The 27,968-nt window shown below is 37.3% G+C and overlaps 2 protein-coding genes across 3 annotated transcripts in view; one reads left to right on the plus strand and one right to left on the minus strand.

The window, feature by feature from the left end:
- LOC113038752 (mitotic-spindle organizing protein 2) overlaps positions 1 to 27,968 on the plus strand; it is a 1,160,083-nt gene that overhangs the window by 224,196 nt on the left and 907,919 nt on the right. The window lies entirely within an intron of this gene.
- Positions 1,362 to 26,293, minus strand: LOC113038753 (fibroblast growth factor 10-like). The gene is made up of 6 exons (XM_026196395.1): positions 26,235 to 26,293; positions 24,941 to 25,036; positions 16,704 to 16,796; positions 14,936 to 16,551; positions 3,641 to 3,744; positions 1,362 to 2,284 (listed from the first exon to the last, which is right to left on the minus strand). Exons 4-6 carry the CDS (start codon positions 15,240 to 15,242, stop codon positions 2,090 to 2,092), a joined length of 606 nt encoding a protein of 201 aa, XP_026052180.1. The 5' UTR covers positions 15,243 to 16,551; positions 16,704 to 16,796; positions 24,941 to 25,036; positions 26,235 to 26,293; the 3' UTR covers positions 1,362 to 2,089.

A 27,968-nucleotide genomic window follows, 5' to 3' on the forward strand; every position in this document is an offset into this window, starting at 1 on the left:
TTCTTGCAAAAGGTGAATTTTTGTCTTGTTAGAGGCCGCATAAATACATTTGAATAATTGGCCTTATATTAAACAAACTAAAATAATAAATAAATAAACTTGGTAGTCATATCTTTCATTTATTTTTTTTATAAAATGCTATCGACAAAACGCATACTGTTGTCGTATGTGCAACCAATCAGTAACTGAGGAAAACTGAAAGAGTTTTCTCCAAAATTACTTGTTAGATTAGTTGTTTAATTCACTGAAAACAACCTAATCATTCTTACGGCAATCGCACTGGTTGCATTGTGGTTTTAATTCAATAAAAGAACCAATTTTTTCAGCAATCATATGTGCTGCTAGTTTCTGAATCACTGAAAAGAACCCGTTCATAAGAATCATTCATTCGGGAATCGGACACAGTCTATTTCACAGTCTAACTCTTAAGTATTTGGTTCTCCGTGCTAAAGTACGTTAACGAAGCGAACATCACGTGACTCAAAAACTGAAACTGGTTCTCAGACATAGTCTTGAATCCATTTCGGTGTAATTGTACATGAAAAGATGTTTACGAAACACCCTAAATGACTTCTAAACAAACACATCAATACTCTAACTTGAAACATGAGAACTGCCTGGGAGAGTCCATGAGTCAACGTCATGTTCCCTCGCGAAAGACTATGATAAAAAGGTGAGACTTCAACCCGAACCTTCAAAGTTTTTATTTGCTAATTGCTGGAACTGTGCCGAAGGTTTGAGGGGGAAAAGCGTTAGGCCTACAGTAGAGATAATCAGAATCAGCCCATAATCTACTGCCAATATTTACATACACACCACATGCCCTTCACATTGACTCTTTGAAGTGAGTGGGCTAGTAGAGCAGAGTTTGATGATTGAAAGTTGCAGGGAAAGTTGAAAATGAGGCAAAAGGGCATTGAGTGTGGATATAGATTTATATGTGGGTTTTGATAACAGCTGAAATATAAACAAAAATGAATGTTTTCAATTCAGAGTACCAGACTTTTTGGGGCACAGATGAACTCAGCTTTAAAAGAATCTCAAAGCACAGAGTTCCTTCCACGACTGATACAAGGACAATATGTGTGGCAGTGACTGAAGACCTTCCTGAATGATTTTAGAGATGAGCTCATAGTTATAGTGTGTGGTTTCAATTATGGTATTTTATCATGTAAACAGTGACTGAGAAAATCACTAAAGCTGGTCGTTTTTGAAGGTACAGAAAATGAATTAACCTTATCACCCCTTCCCTTTATAAGTACAGCAAGATCATTTGTTTTACAGATGTTTTTAACCGCTTGGAAGTGAATAAAAGAAGAAAATGAGCTTTTCTCAGCATCACAGACACAACTTCTGCAAGGTAAGGAGAAATATATTTATTTATTCATGTGTAACCGATAGAATAGCTTTTTAAAAGAAGAGCATACATGATAAAAAAAAATGTCCATTCAAAGTTTTTTTTTTTTTTTTTTTGGTCTGTTTTTCTTTAAATATTACATAAAATAAATAATTTATTCCAAAGCAGTCAGGTAAAGAATGAAGATATCAAATACAGTGGCTTTTGCATGTTAATAATGTTAGAGTTCTTTACGCTATGGTGCTAGCTTGACTAAATTCGGATGAAAGATGCGGGGTCTCCGTCTCTGCCTCTCAGCCTTGCACCTTGAGCAAGTGCTTCCGGTAAGCATAACTTTCAGTCCACTGAGTCACAGAGTTTGAGAGTCTGTTAGAGTGTTTCTTATGAGTTAGTACAGCATAAATAACTGCATCCAAAGGTCACACACACAAATCCACACAAGCAATACACTCTGTGAAAGGTCTCTTCAGATCATTCTGGGAGACTGCAATGTCCGATTCCTCTCTGTAGATTTTGGTCCAACCTTTCCTTTGCTAAAAAGGGTTTGGCATAAAAAAAAAAAATCCCATATTTTCCCTGGTGCCAATAACTTAAAAACAAATATGTGACAACAATCGGACTCAGTGAAAAGAAGTTCTCTTAGTTCCTTTACATAGTGCCTTCTCCAAACTGTCCAAAAATTCAAAGTCTTTCCTCAGTGCAGTTAAATGTTCCCTTTTGGTGGGGTTGTAGCTACACAATAGGAATGGGAAGAAAGTGTGTGGCTGTGTTTTTTCTCCGGGTCTTCTTGGCTCTCATCGGCTTCCCGTTGGCCATCAGGCCCACGAACATGGGCTTCTTCCGGTTCCTCCACTCTGCCGAGGCATAGGTGTTGTACCTGTTCTCCTCTATCCTCTCTATCAGCTTGCAGTCAACACCAAAATCTTTCTGAAAGAAGAAGACATACCTGAGTCAGTTTGAGATATCATATTTGGTCATGCAGTGCAGTTTGTTGATTTATTTAAAAAGTAATGAATGCAAACCAAATAAGTATTATAGTAAAAAAAAAAAGTATTTCATGAAATGGATATAATATTATGCCATAATGTTGTGTTATTAAATGTACAGAATATTGTTATAATATAATATAAAATGTTGACCCATTAAAAGGAATAAATCCTTACATATTAATATAAAAATATTAAATTTTAATTCATATCTATTTTGGAATGGAATTAATTATTATGTTATAAACTGTGTCCACTAAATGTCCTCTCATATTAACATGAACAAAACTGCTTCCACGACTTTCAGAATTTTTTTTTCTCATAAAATTAATATAATATTGTGTATCATTTTAATTATTTTAAATACAATATATTGTTATGAATATTTCTGTATAATATTGACACATTAAAATGATCAATCTGTACATCTGTAACTGTTTTTTATTTTGGTTTTAGAAATAATTTATATCATAGATGACCTGTCTCCACCACTATTTCCCCCTTCACTCATAGCATCATCATAAGGATGGTTTTAATTCTACATTTTACTCTTTGAAATCACACACACACACTCACACATACACACACAAAAACTAATCTTTGTATTTTCATAATATAAACTGTAGCATATGTAACTTTATTGATATTTCTCTGAGAGGACAACAGAGGCACATGCAATTGCATTTTAGGACTTTCCCCTTCCACTCTGTTGATACACTTCTGGGAAAAGTACGTCACTATTTTTGCCTGTTTCAGGTAACATTTGCCATTCATGAGAGCGGATGAATGAGAGGCGATGGGGCTGGAGAGAACTCGGAACAAAGAGCGAGCAGGGGATTGTATGGCTGGATTGTGAATGGAAGAGAACACATGCATGGAGCCGTTTTGGAGAAGAGACTACAGTGTAAGGAAGAGGGCTTTCTCGGCTTACTTTTTCAAAGATGACAGAACTCTTTTGCTCAAGCCGACTTTTGCTGGGGGATTGTTTACAGGCAATGGAGTGGAACTGTCCTTTAAAACAACCCCGGGCTTTTTAAGTGCCCCGAGACATGAGAAATAGAGCAGGCTCTCTGACATCAAAGCCTCTGAGAAGGACCCAAGGGCTGACGGATCTTTCTGGAAGCTTGTGAAGAGCTGAATTTCTATAAATAGTTTAGAAATTCTGAATGTTGTTTAACAGTTCCCGATAAGAAGGACGTCTTCGCTTGGACGGGATCACGAAACGTTATCATTATATGCTGTGGAGTCCAGTCATTAACTATAATTAAAAGAGAAATGAATAGAAAATGATGCTCACCGCCCCGTAGACCACCCCTTTCTTGTTAATTGCAAGGTAGTAATTGCTTTGAATCCCCTTGATGGCAACGATGCCCACATCCACAGACTTGATTTCGAGTGTACCTAGAAAACAAACGTAAACGTATAATTTACATAATGTCCACATTAAAACATTGGAGGTTTTAGAGTTTTCGGAATTATGCAAATACTTATTTTACATTAAACAGTGTGCACTGCTGGTTTCATATGAAACATGTAATTGCATAATGACATAGATTAAATGTAAGCCTAAAATTATAGAACAGGTAACAAATAAACATGTAAATATAGGTAAAAGCATCACAGAAATGAACTCCCTGAACTTTACCCACAATCCACCTCATAACCCCAGTGCTACAGTCAATTCTCCATCCTCCCATGCAGGAGTACTTATGTTCAAAAGTGCTCATTTATGACATGAAAAGTCATATTTTGCTCTTTGTTGGAGTTTTTAGAGCTGAAAGGCATGCTGGCAGAGGTTTGTAGTCATTAGTGATTCAAGTTGTGGTAACCATTACTGTTTTGCCTTTTAAAAGGCAATTATGTAAACCCATAAAGCCATCACGCTTTAGATGGGATTAGTCCCAGACCAAAGCATGTCCTAGTAGCAAACAGGGCTATATGATCCTATGTTGTTTGTGTATGGGGTTAAAAGAGCTTTTGCCTGCAGCTTCTGGCCTTTGATGAACACGAGCAGTTCAGTTTACCTCGCTGCTTAAGTGAATTCAGTGCTTTTATCTGCAACTATTCAACAACACATCAAAACCGTAAAAAAACAAACTTCTAAAGCAAGTGAGCAGCTTACAAATCTGCTGAAAAGACCAGCATCAGCCTCCTCACTAGTTTAGGGTGATAAGTGCTGGTCTAGCTGGTGATGTATGGAATTACATTTGGTTCAATAAAACTGAACGTAACTTTTTCAGAAACTATCAACAATATGCCATTACAAAAGAAGAAAAACGCAATGAAAATAAAAAATAATGAACCCAGTCACACAAATTTAACAGGCTCTTCAAATATGCTTCATTCTTTGTTAGTTTTTCAAAGATTTGTTTTCGTGGATTCTGAATGCATTGACACAGATATTGCTTATGGTTCGCAGTTTTTTGTTTGGTGTTTTTGACACAAACCTCTCATGGGGGCGGGGTTAACAGTGATGTACTCTGACTGGATAGTGAGCTTTTGATGGACAGGTGCTCTCTGACCGGGAAGTACAGATGCCACTCAGTGGCGCCCATATTGGAAAGCCCTCGCTGTGATTTGTATTACTAAATATGTAAATAATATTTTACCTTTGATCATCTCAGTCTGTAAAGATGAGCTTTTGTCCTTCAAGGCAGCTTGAAGTAAGCTTGTGTTACTGAATGACAATAATAACCTGCAACAAACTGTAGCACACTGTAACATGAAAAACTTGTATCGATGTTATTGGTTACTTCCGTAACACAAGCCTTCTTCAACCCCACGAGAGGTTTGTGTCAAAACACCAAACGAAAAACTGCGAAGCACAAGCAAAATCTGTGGCAATGCATTCAGAATCCACAATAAGTGAAAACAAATCTTTGAAACACATCAACAAAGAATGAAATTTGAAGAGCTTGTTAAATTTGTGCGACGGAGTTCATTTTTTTCATCTTCATTGTGTTTTTCTTCTTTTGTAATGGCATATTTTTTATAGTTTCTGAAAAAGTTACGTTCAGTTTTATAAAGTTAGGTTCATTTTTATTGAACCAAATGTAATTCCATAGTGATGCAACACAGTTATGCCAATTGATTTAGGAAGTCATGCTGGTTAAGTTATTAACATTGACTTAATGACAGCTAAACAAAATGTCCAGTAACATATCCGACATGTTGCTTTTGTATGGTCTTAAATTCTGATCACAGAAAATATATACATTCACATTTTTTATGCTTTGTGTTCGGAGTTATGGTTAGAGTTTTGTGATGCAAAGGAATAAAACCCACACCTGTGGATCAGGAGCGCAAGCGCTGCTACAACAGGAGGATTTAGTGGATCTGAAGGCAGTTACTCCACATGGGCTCAGGTTGCAATCACCAAGAGAAGATGTAAGGAGACCTAGTCTTCCCTTGCCTCAGGTTCATGAGCAAGAGTGACAGAATAAAAGGTGGGGGCTCAGAGATGGGATCACAGACTTGGTAGGATTAAGGGGGAATAATCCATGATCAAAAAGTAATAGAGTGGACAAAAGCAATGGAACGGCTACCCAAAATGGCACAAGGGCATATACATTTTGACCAGAAATCCCAAACACTTATCATGCAGTTGCACATTTTCCTATGCGAGTGATATCATGTCATATGTGCAAACTACAAGTCATGTCTGCAGTAAATTAGGTAGCTGCTCTTTAAAACGTGCTATGACAAAAAAAGCCTGAATCGTCTGGCAGAAAGCACCTGTTTACTTTCGGCTATTTGATGTGGTCTGTCAAACAAAAACACGCTGGAGTCTTTCTTTCTTTTTTATGACTCCCTCACGAGTCCCAGGAGTCTTTCTCCTGTCTGCATTGAAGCTGAAATGCAGGTCTGCAACAAAAGGCTGGATTTACAAAACCAAAACATCTCGGAGGCATCTAAGCAACAGGTCTCTCTGCATGCTTTCTTCTTCCACATCATAAACATTTAAGATCGGCCCCTCTTTCATTTCAGATTTCTGCCAAATACCAGTTATTTAATGTGAGATTTGACCTAAAAACACAGAGAATTGTTTTAAGCCCAGTGTCTGAAGTGCAGTAAGCTCTAAAGAACATATTACATCAACATCAACATTCTGAAGACATTACCAAGAACAACAGCTGTGCGTGCAACAAGTCTGTTACTGTTTTATTTGGCTCATTAAAATGCGTATGCGCAGTCATGAAAGGGTTAAACCTCAACAAACCTCTACAGTAGTGGTTCTCAAACTTAATCAGTGACTGCAGAACACCTAACACCTCAAGTCTGAGACAAACCCCAATAACACGAAAACAATTACTTGCAGTTGTGAACAGCATACAATTTGCCAAGGCAACATTTCTAACTTTTATTGAAGCTTTAAATCTAATATTTATATTTTATTTGAATTCAGCTTTTTTTAATCTATTTATATTATTTGTATTTTTATTATAAAATTTATTTAAAAAAAAAAATCAAATAATAAAGGGCTAATTCTGCTACTACGTACTACGTACTATTACTTGATGGTTATTAGTTACAAGCTATGTATTTTTTTATTCTTTATTTATTATTTTATGTCAGTCAATCAACTCACAGGCCTTATTTTTTATATTTTATATATGTATTATTTATTTTATATTATCAGCCAGAAAGTCTCACCTGGCCACTTGAAATCTCTCACACAGCACAGTTTGAGGATGGCCACTCTACAGACAGCTAAGTCTTGACTCATAAGAGCGTGATTACTTTTAAACAGTTTTCCTGGCAGACCCAATGTTTTGTTACTTCTATATCTCGGCGCTGGGGTATTCTGACAAACATGATTTCACTGCGTGCATTATTCAAAGCACTAGCCAAGGCATTCTCTTAAAAAAAGAGAGATAATTTTCTTCTTTTTTTTTGCAGTGCAACCTAATCCTCCAAGTATTCTTGTTTTACTCCACGTTAGGGCTCGGATTACTAAAACTCAAAAGCCTTAGCTTTTTAACAAGCCCATCCCCACCCAACCCAAACCCTACCTGTGAGCGGCCATGTGTCTGTGACATTACACTGCCCATGGCCCAACGGTGGTCCAGAGTGCCCCATCATAGCCTGGAGTTATCATCCATCAGTAGACTAGGCTCTTGCTCCAGGCTCTGTAGGTGGCCGCCCCCCTTCCCGCTTAATAGCGCTCAATGCTTTTTTGGCAGGGTGACAGAACTCAGGTTATCGCATCTTGTGGTAATTACAAAAAACCCCACAGCCTCGTGCAACCTGCATCACCACCAAAGCCTGCGAGAGAGTGAGAGACCCCCATCCCCTTCAAACGTGTTTGAAAACAACAATTTTTATCAGGCAGATGTACTTTTTCCTAACAGCGTTCCGACTGGATCGTTTCCAGACGTCAAAATAATAATCTTACTTGCACTCGGGAACCCTCAACTGCTTGTCAGCTTTCCACACCAGTGCAAAGACTGAAAAAGTCAAGTCAAATATTACACCAGGGTACTTAATTGTCCTGGGAACATCGGACCGCCACGTCTCTGACACACACGTCTTTTCAATGAACCCCCTGCCTACAGGACCATAAAGGGAAAAGGGTCCCCATTAAAAGGCATCTTTGCTGCTGACCCGTCAATGGCTTCTGATGACAGTGACTTGGACCTTTGATCTGGGCTCCACGGGCCCCTGGCTCCTGGGCACAGGGAGATCAGTGGACAGGTCTGGGGGGCCAGTCTCATTATCCCATTCTAGCTCTGCTGAGATACACTGCAGAAAGTCACTTATTTTAACGGTATTAAAACTTAGTTTTTTTTTCGAAGTAAATGTTTTTCAAGCAAATGTATCTTGATTTAAGAATGTTCCTAAATTTTTCTTAAAAACAAGACAATTTTTAAATTTTTTTTTTTTATATTTTTTTTTGCAGTGTAAAGCAACTTTGGAAGAACTCAGACTAGAAGGACTGTTAAAAGTGTTTGTAAGCAGTCCTTTGCTTATTGTTTGTCGGATTGTATGGAGAAATGCAACATTTTTATGTTAAAAGCAACAAAAACAGTTCAGATGATGATAACCCGATGCTCTTGATCATGTACAAACAAAATCCATGAGGATTTTTTTTTTAATTAGCCTTTCAAAATGGTTTACAGAAAGCATATGTGGCCTCTGTAGACAGACTCAGAATAACAGCTATACTTTTTTTCAGAGCGGTGTTAAAAGCTTGGTGAAGAATGATGATTTTTCTTAAAACAATTTTGTTCATTTTTTCAGCACCTCATAAACAGGCTTTCTTTACTGATTTTCCTACTGAAATTTGCTAATAGAGCACGATGCAAACTCACTGGTAAAGAGAGTTATGCAATCTGTTCTCCCTCACATCCACCAGTTTATCTTCTGAGATCTTACAGTAACTTCTCTTGCACATCTGCCTCTAAATATCTGTCTTTAGCGGCCTAGATCCACATCCTTTGCCAAAACATAATGACCAGCCTGCTAAACCAAGCACACACTACGAGGTGCGAGAGTAGGAAGAAAAAGTCAAATGTTGCATTTTTGTATTACAATTGTAACAAAGTCTTCAACTGTGCACACGAGAAACAGTAACTCTTTAAATGTGTGCATGCAGTATTCAGTCTTGTACTGTGCTTGGCCTAAAGAAAAACAAATGATTGTGTTTAAAAAGCTAAAAGGGACACATGATTTAAGGCCAGTGACTTGCCCTATGGATGATGTGTATTTAAATACATGATAACATTACGGTTCTCAGGGGCATATGGTTCAAATGTGCATGTCTTTAGTCTGAGCTTAAAACACAAGAACCAGCTCTATTTCATATTACGTAATGCATCCTCGGACAGTAGTGAAAACAGTAGTGCTGTTCTCCCGCTATAAATCTGTTCAAATGTGACTCATTGAAACTGCACATAAAGAAGAGAAAGTTAGAAAATGAGTATGCTACAATTCTTCTTTCTCTCTTCCAGTTGCTAGGCTCCATACTCAGAGCCCCTATATAATGGGCTGTCTTGAGATTTACCATACATAAACACATATTTTGTTTCACAGCAGGAAAAAAAAAAAGTTTTTGGAACAACATGAGGGTAAACGATGACAGAATTTTAATTTGTGGATGAATCATTATCCCTAAACTCCTCACATATGTCATGTTATTTCAGACCATCAGAGCATGTTAAGTATCATGTTTTTGTTTGACTAACTGTTCAGGCATTTGTTAACCACCCTGCTCACTGTCAGAGGACTGAAGATTTTGTGCTCAGCTAATTTTTGATGACAGACAGATTTCCTCAGTGTTAGCATTGCCTGGGCAATGAAACCACTGAAACACTTTGCGCACATCCAACCATGCATGCATCATCCCAAAAACATAACATAACATACCCAAACATCCAGACAACCTTCTGTGGTGGCAAACAGTTTCCAACCTCCTCCTAAATGTCAGAGAGAACACCAATCCTAATGGGAACCAATGCAAGACCACTCAAACTTCCTGTCACTTTGACAGGCCAGATGCATCTCTCTGCACACTGGTCCTAATCTCTCTTCAATGCTTTGATTCGCCAACCGCCGCCATCTGTTCGAGCACACATCGCTTAGGAATTCCCCTTGGAGCTTATGAGAAGATGTGTTTGAGGAAAGCTTCACCATGCTCTTCTTTGTCCAGAATTGTAGCATATCAAACACTTAACAGATTTCTAGGACACTGAAAGACCTTGCAAAGTCGTTCCCCCAGTCTTTGCTGTTCAATGGCTTAAAAAACATGCATTTGTAGATATCACAGTTATCGTAACGAAACTCCCTGTACCTGGCTTCTTACTCCGTAAACTGCTCGATGATCACCTAAAAGCTTATAGTTTCCTGAAAACAGTTCCAAAACAATTGTCGTCTCACTGGTTTGTGGGCAAGTGTGCTTTTAGTCACTGTCTGTTGGCAATTAGACAGACCACAGCAGAAAATAGACAGTGCTGTTTCTCCCCAGAACATCTCATGGCACAAATGGTGCTCTGCTTTAGGTAATGGGGTCAGAGGTTAGGCATACATCTGGTCGTTCACTCCTCCAAGTTGAACTTTCAGAAGGGAAAAGCTGGATGTATTAACTAGATGAAGATGTTGAGCTGCTACTACAAAATATTCACATGTTGTGGGTATATCAGTTTTTAAAACATTTTTAATGAGGCCCTTTACCTCATTTTACATGTTAAAATGATAAAATACAAATTATGGCACGCACATTTTTAAAATCATACTATTTAAGCATGAAGTGCTAAAAACAACTTTCACAATAACTCATACATAATAGTTGTAGATCAGTGTGAGCATCTGTGTTAAAACATATTAGCTATTAAAATAAATGAGACACTATTTTTAATAAAATATTTAGAACATAAATTACCGTTCAAAAGATGTTATAATGTTTTTGAAAGAAGTTTCTTATCTCCTCACTAAGGCTGCATTTTTAAATCATAAACACTATTATAAATAACTATTTTAACATATTTTAAAATGTAATTTATTCTAGTTATGGCAAAGCCAAATTTTCAGAAGCAATTACTCCAGTCTTCAGCATCACGTGACTCTTCAGAATGCATTGAATTGAATTATTGTACAGGTAGATGGAACAAACATAATAGAATAATGGACAGCTTATAAGTAAACATGTCAAAGCTAACAGCATGTTGCATTTTTGAGGGCCGTGTATCTTGTAGTGATCCTTAAAATGTCTTGTGAAAAGCTGCTTTATTATTTATGAATCTGACAGGAGAAAGTCTATGAGGATGAGCACAAACACTTCTGAGGAGTGCCATCCATGTGGCCAGGGCCAGCAACATGTCATTTAAATTCATTCACACCAGTGAGTCATTTTACATTTGAGCTGTAAAGCAGGAGGCAACTGAATAAACCAATGTTATGATGAACATGCTGTCATGCAGATTATTCATCGGTGATCAGATATCATATGGAAATTATCACTAACTAGTAAGGCTGCACAATAAATCACTGTTTCAAAATGTTTTGTTTTCAACATGCTTTTTTGCAGTGGTTGGGCACAATGACCAATCACAGACATGTTTACTATGCACATGGATGCCACAAAGGCGTTTAATGCGTCTATAGGCCTATCAGTGAGTAGTGAGTGAGAATACTTCACTTCGGTTCATGGTGGCACCAAAATGAGTCAAAAGCATTGTGGGCCATATCGTTTTTTTGTTGTTAGAACTTGCAAGATGCAATTTGTAAATAAAAGATTGCATAATTGTCTATATAAATAATAATAATAATATTTATACATGTAAATAATTTAATGTTAAATTAATAATATAATCTTCAAATAGAAGGGACATGATTTTGCCATAATCATACGCATACTAACTAGAATTAGTGGATTATTTTCCATTTTGTCTCAGCAGACATGCCGAGAGCGGCTCGCAGTGATCTTGTTATTGTTCCTGATGAAAGATTTAATGTCACACCAGGCCAGCAAGCTGTGTCCTTCCATGCTAGTTTCTGAGAAACACTTGACAGGATAGGCTTGGTCATCTTTCCTTCTCATTAAAATAGCAAAACAAGTTTTATAAAAGGTAAACCGACAGAAGCTGATGGAAAAACAAGTTAATGAACATTAACATTCATTCAGCAAACAAAAGCAAGGGTTTGTTTGCTATATAATTGATAAGGTTCAGCCTAATGCATACAAAAAAAAACTAAACACCTGAAATAAACCGAGTCATTTATATTCTCTGATGAAGAAAGTGTGCCACTCTGACCAAAGCTAATGGAGTTTGGCCTGGAAACACCTCATTAGACCAGCAATAATCTGTATTCTTAATTGAGCCCTATTAGATTAAACTGACCCCAAATGGAGCGAGAGACGTATAATGAATGCTGGCCTGACCCTTGTTTGATCTGCTGCCCAAGAGCTGACACAAAAATTGGAAAGACCCCTGCACTTTAGACCTGACGATTCAACCAGTAGTTGAACTCTGATCGGACAAATCCCCTCAATCAAAGCTGTCAAAGACTAATGATCCTCATTAACAATTTCCTCCGGCCATGCCAACAGCAGAGGTTTTGCGCTTGTGACGATACTGACTTTTTCATCAGCGCCATGTGATAAACACAAAACAATTGCGCAGAAGAATGAAAAGGCAAACAAGGAAACAGGAAAAGAAAGATTGAACTCCGGCCGGTCCGTTCGAGAGCTTTTGCATCACAGTGAGCTTGTTGTTAGGCTCGCTCAATACACCGAGGACAGCTCCGAGTTCCAGCATGAGGTGCCGTTTCCAAAAATGTCTTGGGGGAGACACAATGTGACAAAAGTGATACTGAGCTGATGGATTCTGAAAGGAAATCAAACAATATGGGTGGGATAGGATTTCAAGCTGCACATAGACAGGTCTTTTGTGGACTTGAAAACTAAAGAAGGCTCGACTTGAGAACTCAAACATGGACAAAGAGACTCTCTGACTGGGAGTTTGAATCTGGGAAATGTAACAATCTATCATACTTAGGCTCTCTGCAAATATTTTTCCACATCAAATATGCAAAACAAATATTGGCCCTCTCATAAAATACGGGCTTTTGATTTACTGCAAGTGTTTACGGGGGTGTAAATGTACATTTTGCGTCAAGGTATGACATTTTATATGTGCATTGCTGGTAAATAGGCTACATTAATGTCTCATTAAAATAAAATGTCATTTCTTCTACTTTATGCCCTTCCAAAAGTATATCCTGTAACTCATCCAAAACAGAAAAACTACTGACCTTAAGTAAATCTGACTGTTAATTTCAATATAATGCAAAGTGTGCTTTGCATAAACATTAAATGTGGAATTTAAAAATATATTTATAAAAATTGTGTTTGATGGCTCGGATATTTTCCCTCTTGATAAAATTCAGCTCTATTCAAACACAGGGCCTTCAAACACAAAGATAATTGTTGACATGACGTCAGTCTATATACAATAACACGCCATGCTGTTCATGGGAATATTCTTTTTGTTAACTCAAGAGAAATATTATACCGCAAAAGGGACTGGTTCCTTTTAAGATGCCAGTGGCTCCAACTGGAGTAAAATCTTTTGAGGATGTTTTGATGTTTCAAGTACATGATGATACATAACATAGCAAGCCACTAATTTCTGCCCTTTTTACGGGCATTTGCGGCAACAACAATGGTCTCTGATTACAGAATAAATCAAGCAAACACACTTGTTGTAAACGCAGCACACTAACATCTCAACATGCTGCTGTTTTAAAGCAAGGGACACAGGGAACACTGCTGCTACCTTGTGGGCACCAGAGGCCCTTCGAATTCAATTATAGTGCCTGCAAAAAAAGCAGGGAAAGCGGAGGGATGGCAGATGTCCAGTCTGTTTTAGAAAAATTATCCATTCACCAACAAGTGTTTCCCCATTGCTATGCCTCCTGCAGACATTTCAGATATATCAGCACTGAAACGAGAAGTGAATCCCCACTGTAACTCAGTGCATCTGCCCGGGACATTATTAGCAGTATGCTTCATTCCTAAGGGTCAATGTGGGAGCTAACAAGGACAGTGCATTTTTTTACATGTGGTAAGCGAGTGGTGGGAATCTTTTAACATGTACAGAGTTCACTGGCATACGGAAAAGTACAAAAACATGGCATATGATTTGTAGATTTTGTCATTTTTAACAGACATGATAGATATAAATGTTTTCTTGTTTTCTATTTAAATTGCATTTTAAAAAAGCTAGAGCATTAATAAATATAAATGTAAACGTTCAATGTCTAAAACGCTGGACCTAACAGTGTCCAGCTTTCTGGAAAAACTCTTTGAAGGAAGTTGAAAGCCTTCCAAAACTCTTCAAGCCTGGTCTTGGATTTATTAAGAGACTTTCTGCGCAACACATTTAAGAGGCAGTTTGGCTAATTGAAATACCCACAGCCATGTCTTGCGAAGTTCCAGCACACCATAGTCTAAAAAAGCAGAGCAGCATGCACATGGGACACATATGTCAAAGACTTTTTTATTAGCGGCAATGTGTGTGCAACCTACTAACGAAAAAGTGCAGAAGGAAATTTGGGAGTGTGGTGACCAGGTGCTTCGAGCTCCCTGCCGGGTGTCTGGACATGCCACAAAGTGTAAAGTTAAAATTCTTCTGATTATTTATGAATGAACACGATAACACATTCAACAGAAAAAAGAACCACCTGTCATGTGCTTGAAATTAATGAAATATAAAAGTAAGCCATTTGTTGCAGCGACTAGGGAGTTATGACAGCAGTAATAAAAATAACTGATGGACTGCGTGATGTTCGGGAGTAACTTCCTACAATTTGCACATTTTACAGAAAAGAAAGGCTCCCCTAGTAATTTCAAATTGGTTTCAGGAAACCTGCTATGAATAAATCTGCACTCTGAAACCTAAGGACCAACATTAGAGCTGACTACCTCAAAGTCCGACTTCACACACAGCAGCTCGTGCTCACTAACATCAGGTAAGGTTTATACTATCTGCTGGATGTTTGACTGCAAAATCAAAGGAGGCAGGAAATAAGCAGTGCCGTTTCTTCTATTGGACCCACATGTGAAAGGAAAGAGGGGAAAAAGGGCATTACTCACTGTACGGATCGTCCTTGCTTTTGGTGCCGTTGACTTCTCCATTCTTATCGATCCTGAGAAAGAACTTCTGGTAGGAGAAGAGTTTCCTCTTGCGCACGTCCCCTGTGAGGTGGTTGTAGCTGCGCACATGCCGCCCGACCACGGCAGACAACGAGGAGTTGGTGCCCCTCGGGGCACGTACGACCCTGTGGGTGTCATGGCAGGCCACAGGCAGAGCTAAACACAGGAGCAGGAGCAGCAGCGGCAGGGAAAGGCAGGACAGACGAAACCAGGCTGAGGCACCCTTAGTCACTTTCCATTTGCACATTGTCCTGGAGCTCGGAAGACTGGGAAGAGCCTCACAGAAAGGTACATGCTGAAGAGCTGGCCGGGAGAAAGGGTGATACCAGGAGGTGAAGCCCAGTGACGCGTCCGTGGCGGTAGTGTCTGCTTGCGCTGCTCAGGCTGGATCCAGATCTCTTCGTGTCCAGAAGGAATGTGTCAACATCCATAACTCAAAACACCTCCTCAGGGAACCGCTTCACCTCCTCCTGCTCTCCCACGTACAATCCACTGAAGAACCCCCTGTTCTGTTGGACTGGGGGGAACGAGGACAGCAAGAGGCAAAGAAAATGTTCTAGAGAAGAATGGCGAAACGACCCGAATGCAACAGGCCAGCGAATCTGTTCTCGATGAAACGAGGGGAATCCACAGTAGGAAAAAAAACCTGTAATCCCTGCTGTGTCCAGCTCTCTCAGTGTCCCTCTGATTAAAAGTGGGTTTCCTTTCTGCTCACCACTGAAGTGCTGAGAGGATCCTGAGGTGGAGCAGACTGAGCTCTGACACTCCTCTCACCTTATTTATTTGGTTCAGGGCCCCAGATGTAATCTCTTTAGCTAATAGGGAGACTATGAAAAGCAGTCGGCTTTGAAGATCCGTGTGTGCGTGTGCAAGTTTTGCTTGCATGTGTGCGTCAGAATGAGAGGCAACGAGGGGCATTTTTCCTCGCCCCTCTCCTATCTGTCTCACTCTGTTTCTCCCAATTGCCTCACCCACTCTCAGTGTCTCCCTCTCTCTCACTGCCCCTCCCACCCTGTTCCCTCCCATCTGGGCTGGGAGCCCCATGCGTCGACCCGTACAGGTCTCCTCCGGCTAACTGCTTCACCCCCCCCCCCAGTGGCATGTGAGCCTTATCAGGGACACCTGGATCTGATTGCCGCTTTTCCCCTCATTTACCGCCGTCCTCATCAGTCTTCTGTCTTACAGTAGGAATAACAAGACTCAGATGCACCTGAACTGTTTGTACCTTCAATACACATTCGGAATCAGTTTATAGCAGCCTAATTAAGTCTTATAGCCATAAAACTACATTTAATGGGCATTTACAACAACGAAAAGAGACATCAGTGCTGTCGTGGGATAGAGCTCACCCTGAAAACAATCTCGATCTCGAGACTGGTTTGTGTGTTGTTTAATTTCCTCTTCATATTATCCAACAGAATCCGTATCTCCGCTTTTCTCCTCTTGTTTGACATCCCTCTCTGTTTTTCAGTGGAAAAATCGAGCCAAATTCAACATCTGCCAAGTAAATATCATTCATATCATATTTGGGCACATCTTCAGTCCTGAATTCCAACCTGTAGTGCAGCCGAAAGCCAAGACAGTTAATACTTTAAACAAGGTGTGAGAAGCACATTTCTGGAATTATGTGAGGGGGTGTCTTAAAGGAAAACATTTATTTGTTGAAATTCTCAGGTGATCTTGCGTAACCATTTCATGACAGACTTACCCTATGTCAAAAGAGCTGTTGGAGTCGCGAAGAAGCGAGGAAGTCGAACACTAACCAGGGGAGACGTTTACTCATTATGGGTGGGGGGAAGGGCTACAAAAGAAGAGGGAAAAGAAACATGTGTTAGTGCAAATAAACCTGTGCCCAAGGCATTTGAATGCATTCATAAAACAATATTATTTTCTGTTAATATAATTTGTAGGAAATGTCTTAAAAGCTTTGTTAACAAACATTTCCAATGTGCTCAATTGAAACAATTGATCTTTTGCTCATTTCATTTATAGTTTACTTAGTATTTCACAATTGTTTTGGCACAAAACATTGCTTGGCAAATCACTGTTATTATATTCTATAGCACAACGTTCAAAGTACTATTTCTAACATTTTCATCATTGCAAAGATGTGGGATGCTGTGTCTGGGGTTAAAACACAACTTCGCTGGCACTGGTTCCCTCTAGTGAGACAAACTTAAACAACAGGAGAACACCCGAAACCCTAGACTAATCCTCTCAAAAGCTCATGTCTGAAATGAATGGCGGTTTTCAATCTAAGGTGTTTTTCCACTCGCCATAACCCTCATGAGCTCCATCTACCCCAGTGCCGGTCTAACCCGGTGTCCGCGGTCCTCAGAAGTGTTAGTTCAGCACTTAATCTCACGTCTCCCTGCAAACACCTTGGTCTTATCACACACTTCCTTTGTCAGACATTTCCTGCCAACACTAGGGACAAGGATCCAATCAGGAGAATGGGATCTCTGGGAACTCTGATTATTACAACACACGTAATTGATTTTTAAAGAGGAACTCAATGTTCTTCTGGTTTCTAGTGAATGCCGGACCACCCTGGAACAGGTGCTAGATGATAAAAGTACTTTTGTAATAAAGTATGTTTTATACTTTTGTACAAAAGTTTTTGATAAAAGTATGTTCTAATATTTGCTAATTAACCTGTTAAAACTAATTAATGTCTGTGAAATATATCTCAAAATTATGATCATAATATTATTATATCATAACCTTAATATATAATATATATATATAACCTATATATATAAATCTAATACACCAAATAACGTTGTCTGCTTTAGTGCAGGGTTGGTTATCCCACTCATTTGAATCATAGATTATATGTTGATTTTGAAAAATAAATGTCAGTAAAAATCTGCTGACCAAGTTTTCCTTTTTTGTCATCTCAAATAATCATTATCATATTAAAGCAAAGACTCTGGGGCTACAGAATGCCATTCACAGAGATAACCTATCTATGGGGGGATTTGTGAAAGCAGCGAATATGAGACAGCCAGATGATTTTTCCCAGCCAGCCTCTGCCACTGAATGTCCTGCAGTGTTTCTCATTGTTTGCTGCCCCATAAGAGATAGCCAAGAGAGCCTGAGAAAACTAAAAAAACAGCACTATTTAACGGAATTCAATCTGTCCCAACAGATTTGAATCGCTAACTTACATGTCTGAGTGTAGATTCTATCTGGCTAATGAGGGGCCTGAATCCTTCTCTGTTACTTCAAAGGGGTGAAATTCTACCTTTCATGCAGCGAGGACCTTTGCCTGGGCTCTCGCTCTCTCTCAGGTGTGTCACTGTGCAAGCTAAAAGAGAGGGTTTCAGGCAGAGAACTTCCAAAGGGTTGTTTGTTCCTAAGTTCTATGTTGAAAGCTAAATATGGGTAAATACACTGGCCAGTTTCAAAGCCTACATTTATCTTACTCTCATTTAATCCAAGATTTTCTTAATGATTAATTTACAAGCCAACCACAATATTTAAGAGGAAACTCCAATACCGTTCTTGCATTTCTATGCAGGAATGACATTGGGCCCCTAAGCTTGCTACCAATAAGGCAATACGGTATCTTGCTTTCAAATAGTATGCACTACAAAAAGTTGGTGTAATTCACATCTGCTACAAGTGACGCCACCACAATGGGAAATGTTTAACACCTCTGACAGCCTTCAATGTGAGAGTAATTTGCCCTAATTTTCTAACTAGAGTCAAAGTTTCCCACTTTTAAAACCAAACAAAGATTTCTGTTGCATGCTATATGCTACTGAATGTGCAACAACTTCAAATTTGACTAAAGTTGTGATTTTATTAATGCATTTGATTTTACATTTCAGTGAATCTGAAAATCTGTATCATTTCCAACCAGGTCAGTGAGTGTTAAAGTTTCTGCAAGGACTTTAACATGACGGATCAAGACCCTTAGTTGTCATTGTACTCATATGTGTGTGACATTGACCTCTGAGCATTTGAACCTGTGACCTGTCACAATCCCCAAGCTCATTCAATAGCATTAAGTGATCAGTACCTCCAAGACAAAGACTCCAGTTGCCTGGTGTTGAAATTTGCATTAGGTATGTGTTCACTAATGGTAAATAATGCATTGGTTAGATTAGTTTTCGTTTCAGGGAAAGCGAAGTGGGATGAATAAATGATAACACAATCTATCTGAATCGCTCTAGCGACAACTCAGGTGTGTAAGGTCCTCAGCTCTGGACAATGCAATATTTAAGGCAATGCTACGATGAGGAAAAAAAGTTAATGAGTAGGAAAGAAAAATAGGGCAAGGTTTTTGTTCGAGTAGGGTCATACAAAACATCTTATTTCAAATAAATGTTGTACATATTGCAGATAGTGTAAACAGATATTTACTGAAATTATAATCTTTGTTGAAGTAATGTGTTGTATCTGTATACTCTCATGAAGCCCCTCAGGGGTTTTTCATTCAGAAATGATTTTTTCAGTTGGCCTCAGGTGTCAGTAGGGCATTTTATCAGGTGTTTTAACTCTCAGTGAAAGATATGAAGTGTATGGAGAGGAAGTGAGGAAATGAGGCCCAGGTGGATTTAAGTAGGAGGAGACTACAAACGAAAATATTCCCAGGCACTTTAGGATAAAGTAATCTCCCTCTAGTCAAACCCCACTGAAAATGATAAACTCGGAGTGTGTAAGGGAATTTAGATTCTTTATCTTATTTTTAAAGTCTTGCTAATGGGGTTTTGCTTCTAGTATGTATAAGTAACGTATAACCGATATTTCTGAAGTACTGTTAGGAGTTGTTGGAAGAGGGTGAGCAATCCACAGTCATCCAGGGGTCACAAAAAGTAGAGCCAAGTAATGACACGAGTGGCTAATTGACGGGATGACACCAGAAGTACCTTTGCCCTCCCCGAGCAGAAGGTGGAGGTTGAATTTCACACTTGAACTGGTGTCAGTGTGTGCAGGATCACTTTATCAATGACTGCCTCGGGTTACAGAGCATTACTACAGACACATTAACATATGTTCTTACCCTTGTACTAAACCAAACACACACACACACACACACACACACACAAAATCAGTCCTTAAAAAGCCAATGAATAATACTAATAAATATATAAACCAAATTTACATTGTAACAATATATAGAATAAATGCATTTATTTGTATTTCTATTAAAGAAATAATATTTAAACTTTTTCCATATTCCAAATTTTCCAAACAATAAAACTAATTATTGTATTAATATTTATTATTTTTATTATAATAGAAAGAAATTACATAAAAAATATGGAAAAGTGGAAAAATACAAATTTTTTTCCAAATTGTATTTATTATTATTATTATTATTATTATTATTATTAGATGATAGTTTATAAAAGTGATATATAAAAATATAAAACATTCAATGGTGATAACATTCATAATTAACAATATAATTTATAATTTAAAATATTATATTTGTATTACTCAAATATATTTTACAGTTTATTTTTACATTGCTGTTAATATTGTTAATAAAGAAATACAAATAAATATAAAACATCCGATGATAATAATAATGTTTACAATTAATTATGAACAATAATAATAATAATACTTATTATTATTATTATAGTTGCTGTTGTTGTTATTTTTATTCATAATTAAATTAATTTCCAGGGAACAACGTGGTAGCTTGAATGCACTTTAAGTTACCAAATACTGTTCATACATACACATTTCATTCTTGACATTTTTATGCAGTCATAGTTGCTAAAATACGATGTTATCCAAAAAAATTCATCACTTGAGTGTCCAACTCCAAAAACACCTGATGAAACCACATACGAAATATCAGACATTCCACTGTTTTCATACCAGACATGTCCAACAAACATATCCTGTCCAGTACACATATTGCGGTGCATATAAACCCTGTTCCCCCCTTAATATATCAAAGAGTGCCTTCCACCTGTTGCTCCAGTTTGATATCTCCTCAACAGTTTATGTGACCATAGAAGCAAAAAGAAAGATGCTCTGGAACATTGTATTCATGCAGAGAGCACAACAGAGGGAAAACGTGTGTCCAGTTTACCCTCCGGCCGCTGTGAAACACAACACTGTATATTCCATTACAACGGTATTCTTTTTTCCCAATTACTCTTAAATGCTGAGGCCAGGTGACAGTGTGCTTACACTGGTTCAGAGCATGTGTGCCAGTGTTGTTACTGTTAACTAAAACTAACAGTTAAAAAAAATTGTAATTGGGCTGATTGGATAGGATAAAATGTATTAATCCCCAAATGGAAATTTATATATATCGCAGCAGCACACACCACACAAGGACAAAAAAAAAAAAAAAGGAAATATAATTTTCCAAACTCCACCTGCTCATCAAATCTGTGCTATATATAGTGCTATAAAATCTTCAAAACTGTGCAGCTGTAATCAAGGAAGTTATAATTTACCATTGAAACAACTGTAACCGCAGCATTCAAACGTGGCTTCATTTTCCCAATCTGCTTGGACCTCAGTGATTGTGGCGTGCAGCTATATTTTGATACTGATTCAGACCATATACCACACATATCCTCCACTAAATATATCTTCTCGTGATGAGCGAGATAAGAAGAGGACAAGTTCTCCATATGGCGCAAATATCCTTTGATGGTCATACGTATGCCACATGTCACTCCTCTATGGAATGAACCGACAGACACGAGCCACGCAGGACTGAAGCAGAGAGCCATGAAACCATAATGAGTGTAAGGAGACATCAACACATGTTAATTACTAAAGCAAGTTCCTCATCTCTAATGTGGGAAGGGGGTAGATCCTACCAAGCCACCAAAAAAACAATAAGACGAAGTCATAAAGTTGATAACTTCCTCATTAATTTCACATTAATTGGACAAGTTCCTCATGAGATGAATTATGAGTCAAGAACATCTGATATCAGATGCTGTGCACATATATTGATATCGATGAGTGATTCTGACAAAGCTTGAGTCAGAAGGTCTCCTGCGGTGTTCTCACCCAAAACATCCTCTTAACTGAGAGGCAAGCTTGACAAACACACTCACTATTCTGCTAATAGACTGTAATTAACCTGTTTGCTCATGTCTTGGTTTGGTCCGTCTTAGTCATACGTTCTCATCCAGGTAGAAGGGTCTCAAATGAGCATCTACTGGTCACAAGAATCAAAGCATGCCTGACTCTTAAAGAATGTGAACGAAGATGAAAGCAGCTGTAAAGTTTTATGATTCTCACCAAGCGCATGCACGTTTTCAACACCACGTCACGCGTAAAGAGATTTCAGATTCACAGCCACAGTGAAGTAAAAGTTATAAAAACATATGAAGAGTGAAACTGAACTGACACATTCAGTTTGCAAATCCAAAAAGAAAATTCTGTATTTGTTAACATAAGCTGTACTAATGTATTTTTTTCAATCGAAGTCAAAAGGGAAAATGTTGTCCGTTCATTGTAATTGAATGGAAAAGTGCAAACCAAATTTTAATTTTTTTATGAAATTTCCTTGTAATGAATAACACACCAGTACAACAGTCAGCCCTGTCCCAAAGAGATCATCTCAGGCATGTCTGCAGGCTTTGGTCACACCATTAAATTCAAACTATTGTTCTGGATTCCTCTCATGCCTCTTGTACAGTATTTCTTCTACAGTGCATTCAGGAGATTTGCTTTTGTCTGGAATAATAAAAACACAGCGAACACTCATCGTCAGCATTTCCATTCCAACTGCACTTTCAACACATTAGCAGCCTTCTCACATTAAAATACTAGAGTTATGAGGAATATTTGCATTAGTAGAAAAAGTTATTATGCAATATATCTGTCCTTTAAACACAAAATATTGGAAATAAAATATGTGAGTGTGCTGATATTCCTGAAAAATAAAGCTTAAAAACTATCAATAATTGTACTAGCTTGTCAAAAGGATCATAATATGCAGAAAATAATGCAGACTATATTGTCTAATTAATATTGTTGATTTTATTAATATACAATTTAAATTGTTTTAAATTGTTTTATATTTTCAAATATATGTTTAAGTGGCTTCATACACTGAGCTAATAAATGAGACAGTGGCCTCTCCGGATGAGAATAACTTTATAGACAATAAATGTTAACCCACTTGGAGTAAATGATCTAAAGCCATGAGAAAGAACTGATGCTGAAGCGGAGAAGGTCTCATGTTATGAGATACTATTACAGCACACTTGTAAGACTCAGAAATCACAACCACAAGCAGAGCTGCTTTCAAATCTATAAATGGTGAGAGTGCCAGCTGCTTCACCTACACAGAAACTGTAAAGCACAGACCTCTATTTCTGGAGGAAAACAGCATTCTGGCTGCTGGACTGTCTCAGACAGACAGGATTGTTACTCCCCGAGCGCTGTAGACATTACTCTAAAGGCTCCCTCAATCTCATCCCGCCCCAGTGTTGACATTCTCTACCTGCTACTGTCAAAGAAGAGCCTTCAGCACAACCTGCCACTCGTATGCTGAAGTATAATGAACCACTGTCTGTTAGATCTTCATGAGAGCATCGGGAGATAGAAGCTGCAGATAGATTTCCATTGCTCTGCGCATCTGTGACTCACTTTCCAAACTTCACCTCCTCACTGTGCATTTGTTCTGTCACTTTACAAAGCTGAGGGTTTATGGCTCCTGTGACCTGTGCTCATCATGTCAGTAAATCCACACAGACTGACCGGTGGACAACCACACCGGGTGTTATCGTTGGTAAAACTTTACAATAACTTCTCATTTGTTAACGTTAGTTATTAGTTAATGTGCCAACAATGAGCAATACACAGTATATATTTAAAGCATTTAGTAATCTTTGTTCATGTTTGTTAATAAAAATACAGTTGTTCATTGTTTGTTCACAGGGCATTAACTAAGGTGAACTTGTTGAAATGTTGAAATTATTGGTAACAAATTAAACATTAATGGAAAGTTGTGCATTATCATTAAACCTTGAATTAAAACTATTAAAAATAATGTTTGTTCATTAAATAAAACCAAAGCTAAATATATAAAAAAATATTTTTAGAACAAAATGACAAATGACTGAATATACAAATGACTGAGCACATAAAATCACAAAAACTTAAAATAAATACAATAAAAAAAATAAAAGCTTTATTCAAAGCTAAAATATGAATAAACATTAGAATATATAAATAACAGTAGACCACAAGTGTATAGTACTGTTACTCAATTGCTAAAAATGGCTTTGTTCTCTGTCTAAAGGCTTAAAATATCATATTTGGGTAGGCTTCTTCATTTGCTTCTACATCAAGTTGGTTGAAAGGGTTCAAATTAACTCGGGACTATCTCACCCAAAAATCTGTCATCACCATCAAGATGTGCCAAAAATGACTTCTTCTCTTCCTTCCATTAAGATTTTCAGTGAATGGCTTAAATTTAAACTGTTCCTCTAGCATAACATTATGGTGAATAAATAATGACCGAATCCTAATGTTTGTGTGAACTATTCCTAACCTGCAAAAGATGAATATGTTGAATCCAGCCGTTTGCTTTCAATGAAACTAGATTTAATTTGTTGTTGATTTCTCACACTACAAATATGCAACAAATTGTCTCTATAAAAGTGAGGTTAGACTTTTGCTTGCTGTGAGAAACACAAACAAGAAACCAGCAAACCTCAAAACCACTTAGTGAAGAATGAACCAAGATTACGGTCATTTAGCAGTGAGTGTTTGGTTGAACACCTGACTGTTGACTTACACTGGGGGGCAATAAAACTGACCAGCAGATAATACTGCCTAATGTGATTATAGTAATATGATTTACAAATCCTTGTATAGAGCTGAAAGCTTAAAAATGCCCAAAATTCCAAAAGAGTGATGATCTGCCTCATTATCTTAAAAACGGGTGGGATGTTCACTAAGGGAAATTGAAACAAGATGAACAAAGCATGGCATACTTACAGAGTGAAAAGACATTGAGCATCGACATTAATATTTCAGAGCCATAAAGGTTGGATTTCATCTGTCGGGAGGTGCTGTCAGAAAACTGAGCACAGCCTGTAAGACACAAGCAGAACCTGATTTTACCAAGTGAGACATGTTGTTGTCCCTGGAACAACATTGAGATTAACCAATCAGATTTGAAGAATCAGTTTATAGATTTTGTGAAGTTTACGCTTAAAATCACTGTTTGGTGCTTGCAGATCAGTGTCATTCATCTATCATTTCCTCTGATTTTAGGGATTACTCATGGTTAAGGTTAGGTTTAGGTGTAGGGATATGGTCAAGAATATATTTTTGGAGTAAAATTTTGTTGTTCCAGGGTCAACAAAATATGTTGACATAGGAACACATCTAACTCAGCAAAATCAGGACGTGCAAGACACAACACTGCTATAAATAACAGCCAGTGGACAACATACACTGTCAGTATATTGTCAGTTAGCTTTGTGATGCTCTGTATGGGATATATTTTACAGTTAATAAACTGATATAATGTTATTGACGACATAGCCATAAATAAATAAAAGAATACAAATCAATGGTAAAAGAAGGAAACATGCTGATTTGAAGTTTATCAAATCAGCCTTTACTTGCCTTATGACTAATGAACATAAACAGTTTGCGTTTCCACACAATTTTCTAAACATCATCAGGGTAAAACACATGACATTAAAAATACACATGAACTAAAAAACAAACACAAGAGAAAACCATAAATGCGACACTTTTGTTATTGCCCCCATTTTTCATGAGATGAACTCAAAGATCTAAGACTTTTTCTATGTACACAAAAGGCCTATTTCTTTCAAATATTGTTCACAAATCTGTCTAAATCTTTTTTAGTGAGCACTTCTCCTTTGCCGAGATAATCCATCCACCTCACAGGTGTGGCATATCAAGATGCTGATTAGACAGCATGGTTATTGCACAGGTGTACCTTAGGCTGGCCACAATAAAATGTGCTTTTAGTGTAGTGTACCAGTAAGCATTGCTCCACAATGACAGACTGAAGAAACCGGAGTCAATGCTATCCATATGTAGTCCCTGATAACTTCACTCTCATTAATAGAGACCAGACCTTTTGAATGCACAGAAAAAGTCTCAGATCTTTGAGTTCAGCTCATTAAAAAATGGGGGGAAAAACTAAAGTGTAGCGTTTATAATTCTTTCAGTATATATATATATATATATATATATATATATATATATATATATATATACACTTTTGCCTTCTGTCTGCGGTCCAGCTCACCCCTAAAACATCTCGATTGGGTTCAGGTCCGGTGACTGTGGAGGCCAGGTCATCTGGCGCAGCCCTTGATGCCTTTAGTGTGACTCTACAATTTTCATAGCTATGAAAATAAAGAAAACTTTATTTTAGTAATGAGAAAGTGATAAATGACTATATATATATATATATATATATATATATATATATATATATATATATATATAGTCATTTATCAGATGCTTTTATCCAAAGTGACTTACAACTGAAGCGATCAATTGTAGTATTAAAATAACTAAAAACAGATCCAAAACAAAAAGCTAAAACTTTATAAATACTACCTATACACATTTTTAGAATAAAGAAATTTGATAAAAATGAAAAAAAGCGTACAACAAAATTCATGAAAAATGAAAATGAAAAACAAATATTAAAGCTAAAAACAATGAAAAAATATTAAATAACAAAAGATATAAGAGTAGAATAATGATTCTAACATAAAAAAACTAATGTACAATGTACAACCACAAACACATAAACATATATAGATACACATTTATAAATTATATATATAATTTCATTTCTATTTAGTTTATTGAAGTATTAAAATAACTCAAATTAAATAAAACTTATTAAAAGAGTTTAGTAATCCTAAAAATAACGCTGCCAAACACAAGACTTCCATTTTGAATAAATGCTGTATTTCACAAAATGTTTCTGTATTTTTGATCAAATAAATACAGCCTTGATGAGCACAAGAAACCTGGATAATATATATATATATATATATATATATATATATATATATATATATATATATATATATATACACACACACACAAATATCATAGTCTTTTGAAATAAAAATAAAATAATAATAATAATTAACATCTTTTACGTTATTTGCACCACTGCAGTTTAATTTTGAAACCTGAAATCTGCTCAATAAATAAAAAGAAGAAAAAGAAGGAAAAGAAACAAAAGCATTAATGCTATTTGATATCTGACCCACGTAATCTGTGATACAGTCCTCTTGATTTAATGCTTAAAAGCTGCATCCATTACATCTTATTGTGAGCAGACACCACAGGAGGTTATTTATTAGGCACTGATGAGATCTTTATCTCCAGCTTTCAAATACTTCTGAAGCATTATCTTCTTCCCCCCGGTAGTTTGGCCGTACACCCATTTACAATGACATAGTGGGCACGTGGTGCTTTGAAGTGTTTGGTTTGTACTCTTCCCTTCGGCTTATCTCGCCTCCCATAACCTCCAATGAAACGTCAGTAGCACCCAGTGTCATGCAGAACAGTTTACTGCAGGAAACTTCCTCAAGACTGTATCTAAATGTTTGTAACTTACTGTGGCTTTGGTGTAAATTGGTAACGATCATGAGACTTTAATGCTGTGGAATGGGAGAGCGTGAAATACGCAGAAGGGTTAGAAGAGTCATCAGTATCAGTTTTCCGAGAGAGATATGTTGTCAGGTTAAGGTATAAGACATGGATGAGCTCTAAGAAAGCTCAAACACATTCTCGTTTTATTCAAAGATCTCTTTTTCAACTTGTCAACATGCAAGACACCTCTAGACTTAAGCAAATAGACTTTGCAAATGAGAAAGACCTAATGGACAAACCTCACAGTGGAATTCAAGACGTCTAATGCCGAACTAAAAACATACTTTGTCTAAATTGTAATGAGAAAAACACACGTAACAGCTAAAAGCATTTAGAAATGTCACGAAAACAGCATCTTACA

The sequence above is a fragment of the Carassius auratus genome, chromosome 21 (genome assembly GCF_003368295.1).
Source record: "Carassius auratus strain Wakin chromosome 21, ASM336829v1, whole genome shotgun sequence".
Lineage (NCBI taxonomy): Eukaryota > Metazoa > Chordata > Actinopteri > Cypriniformes > Cyprinidae > Carassius > Carassius auratus.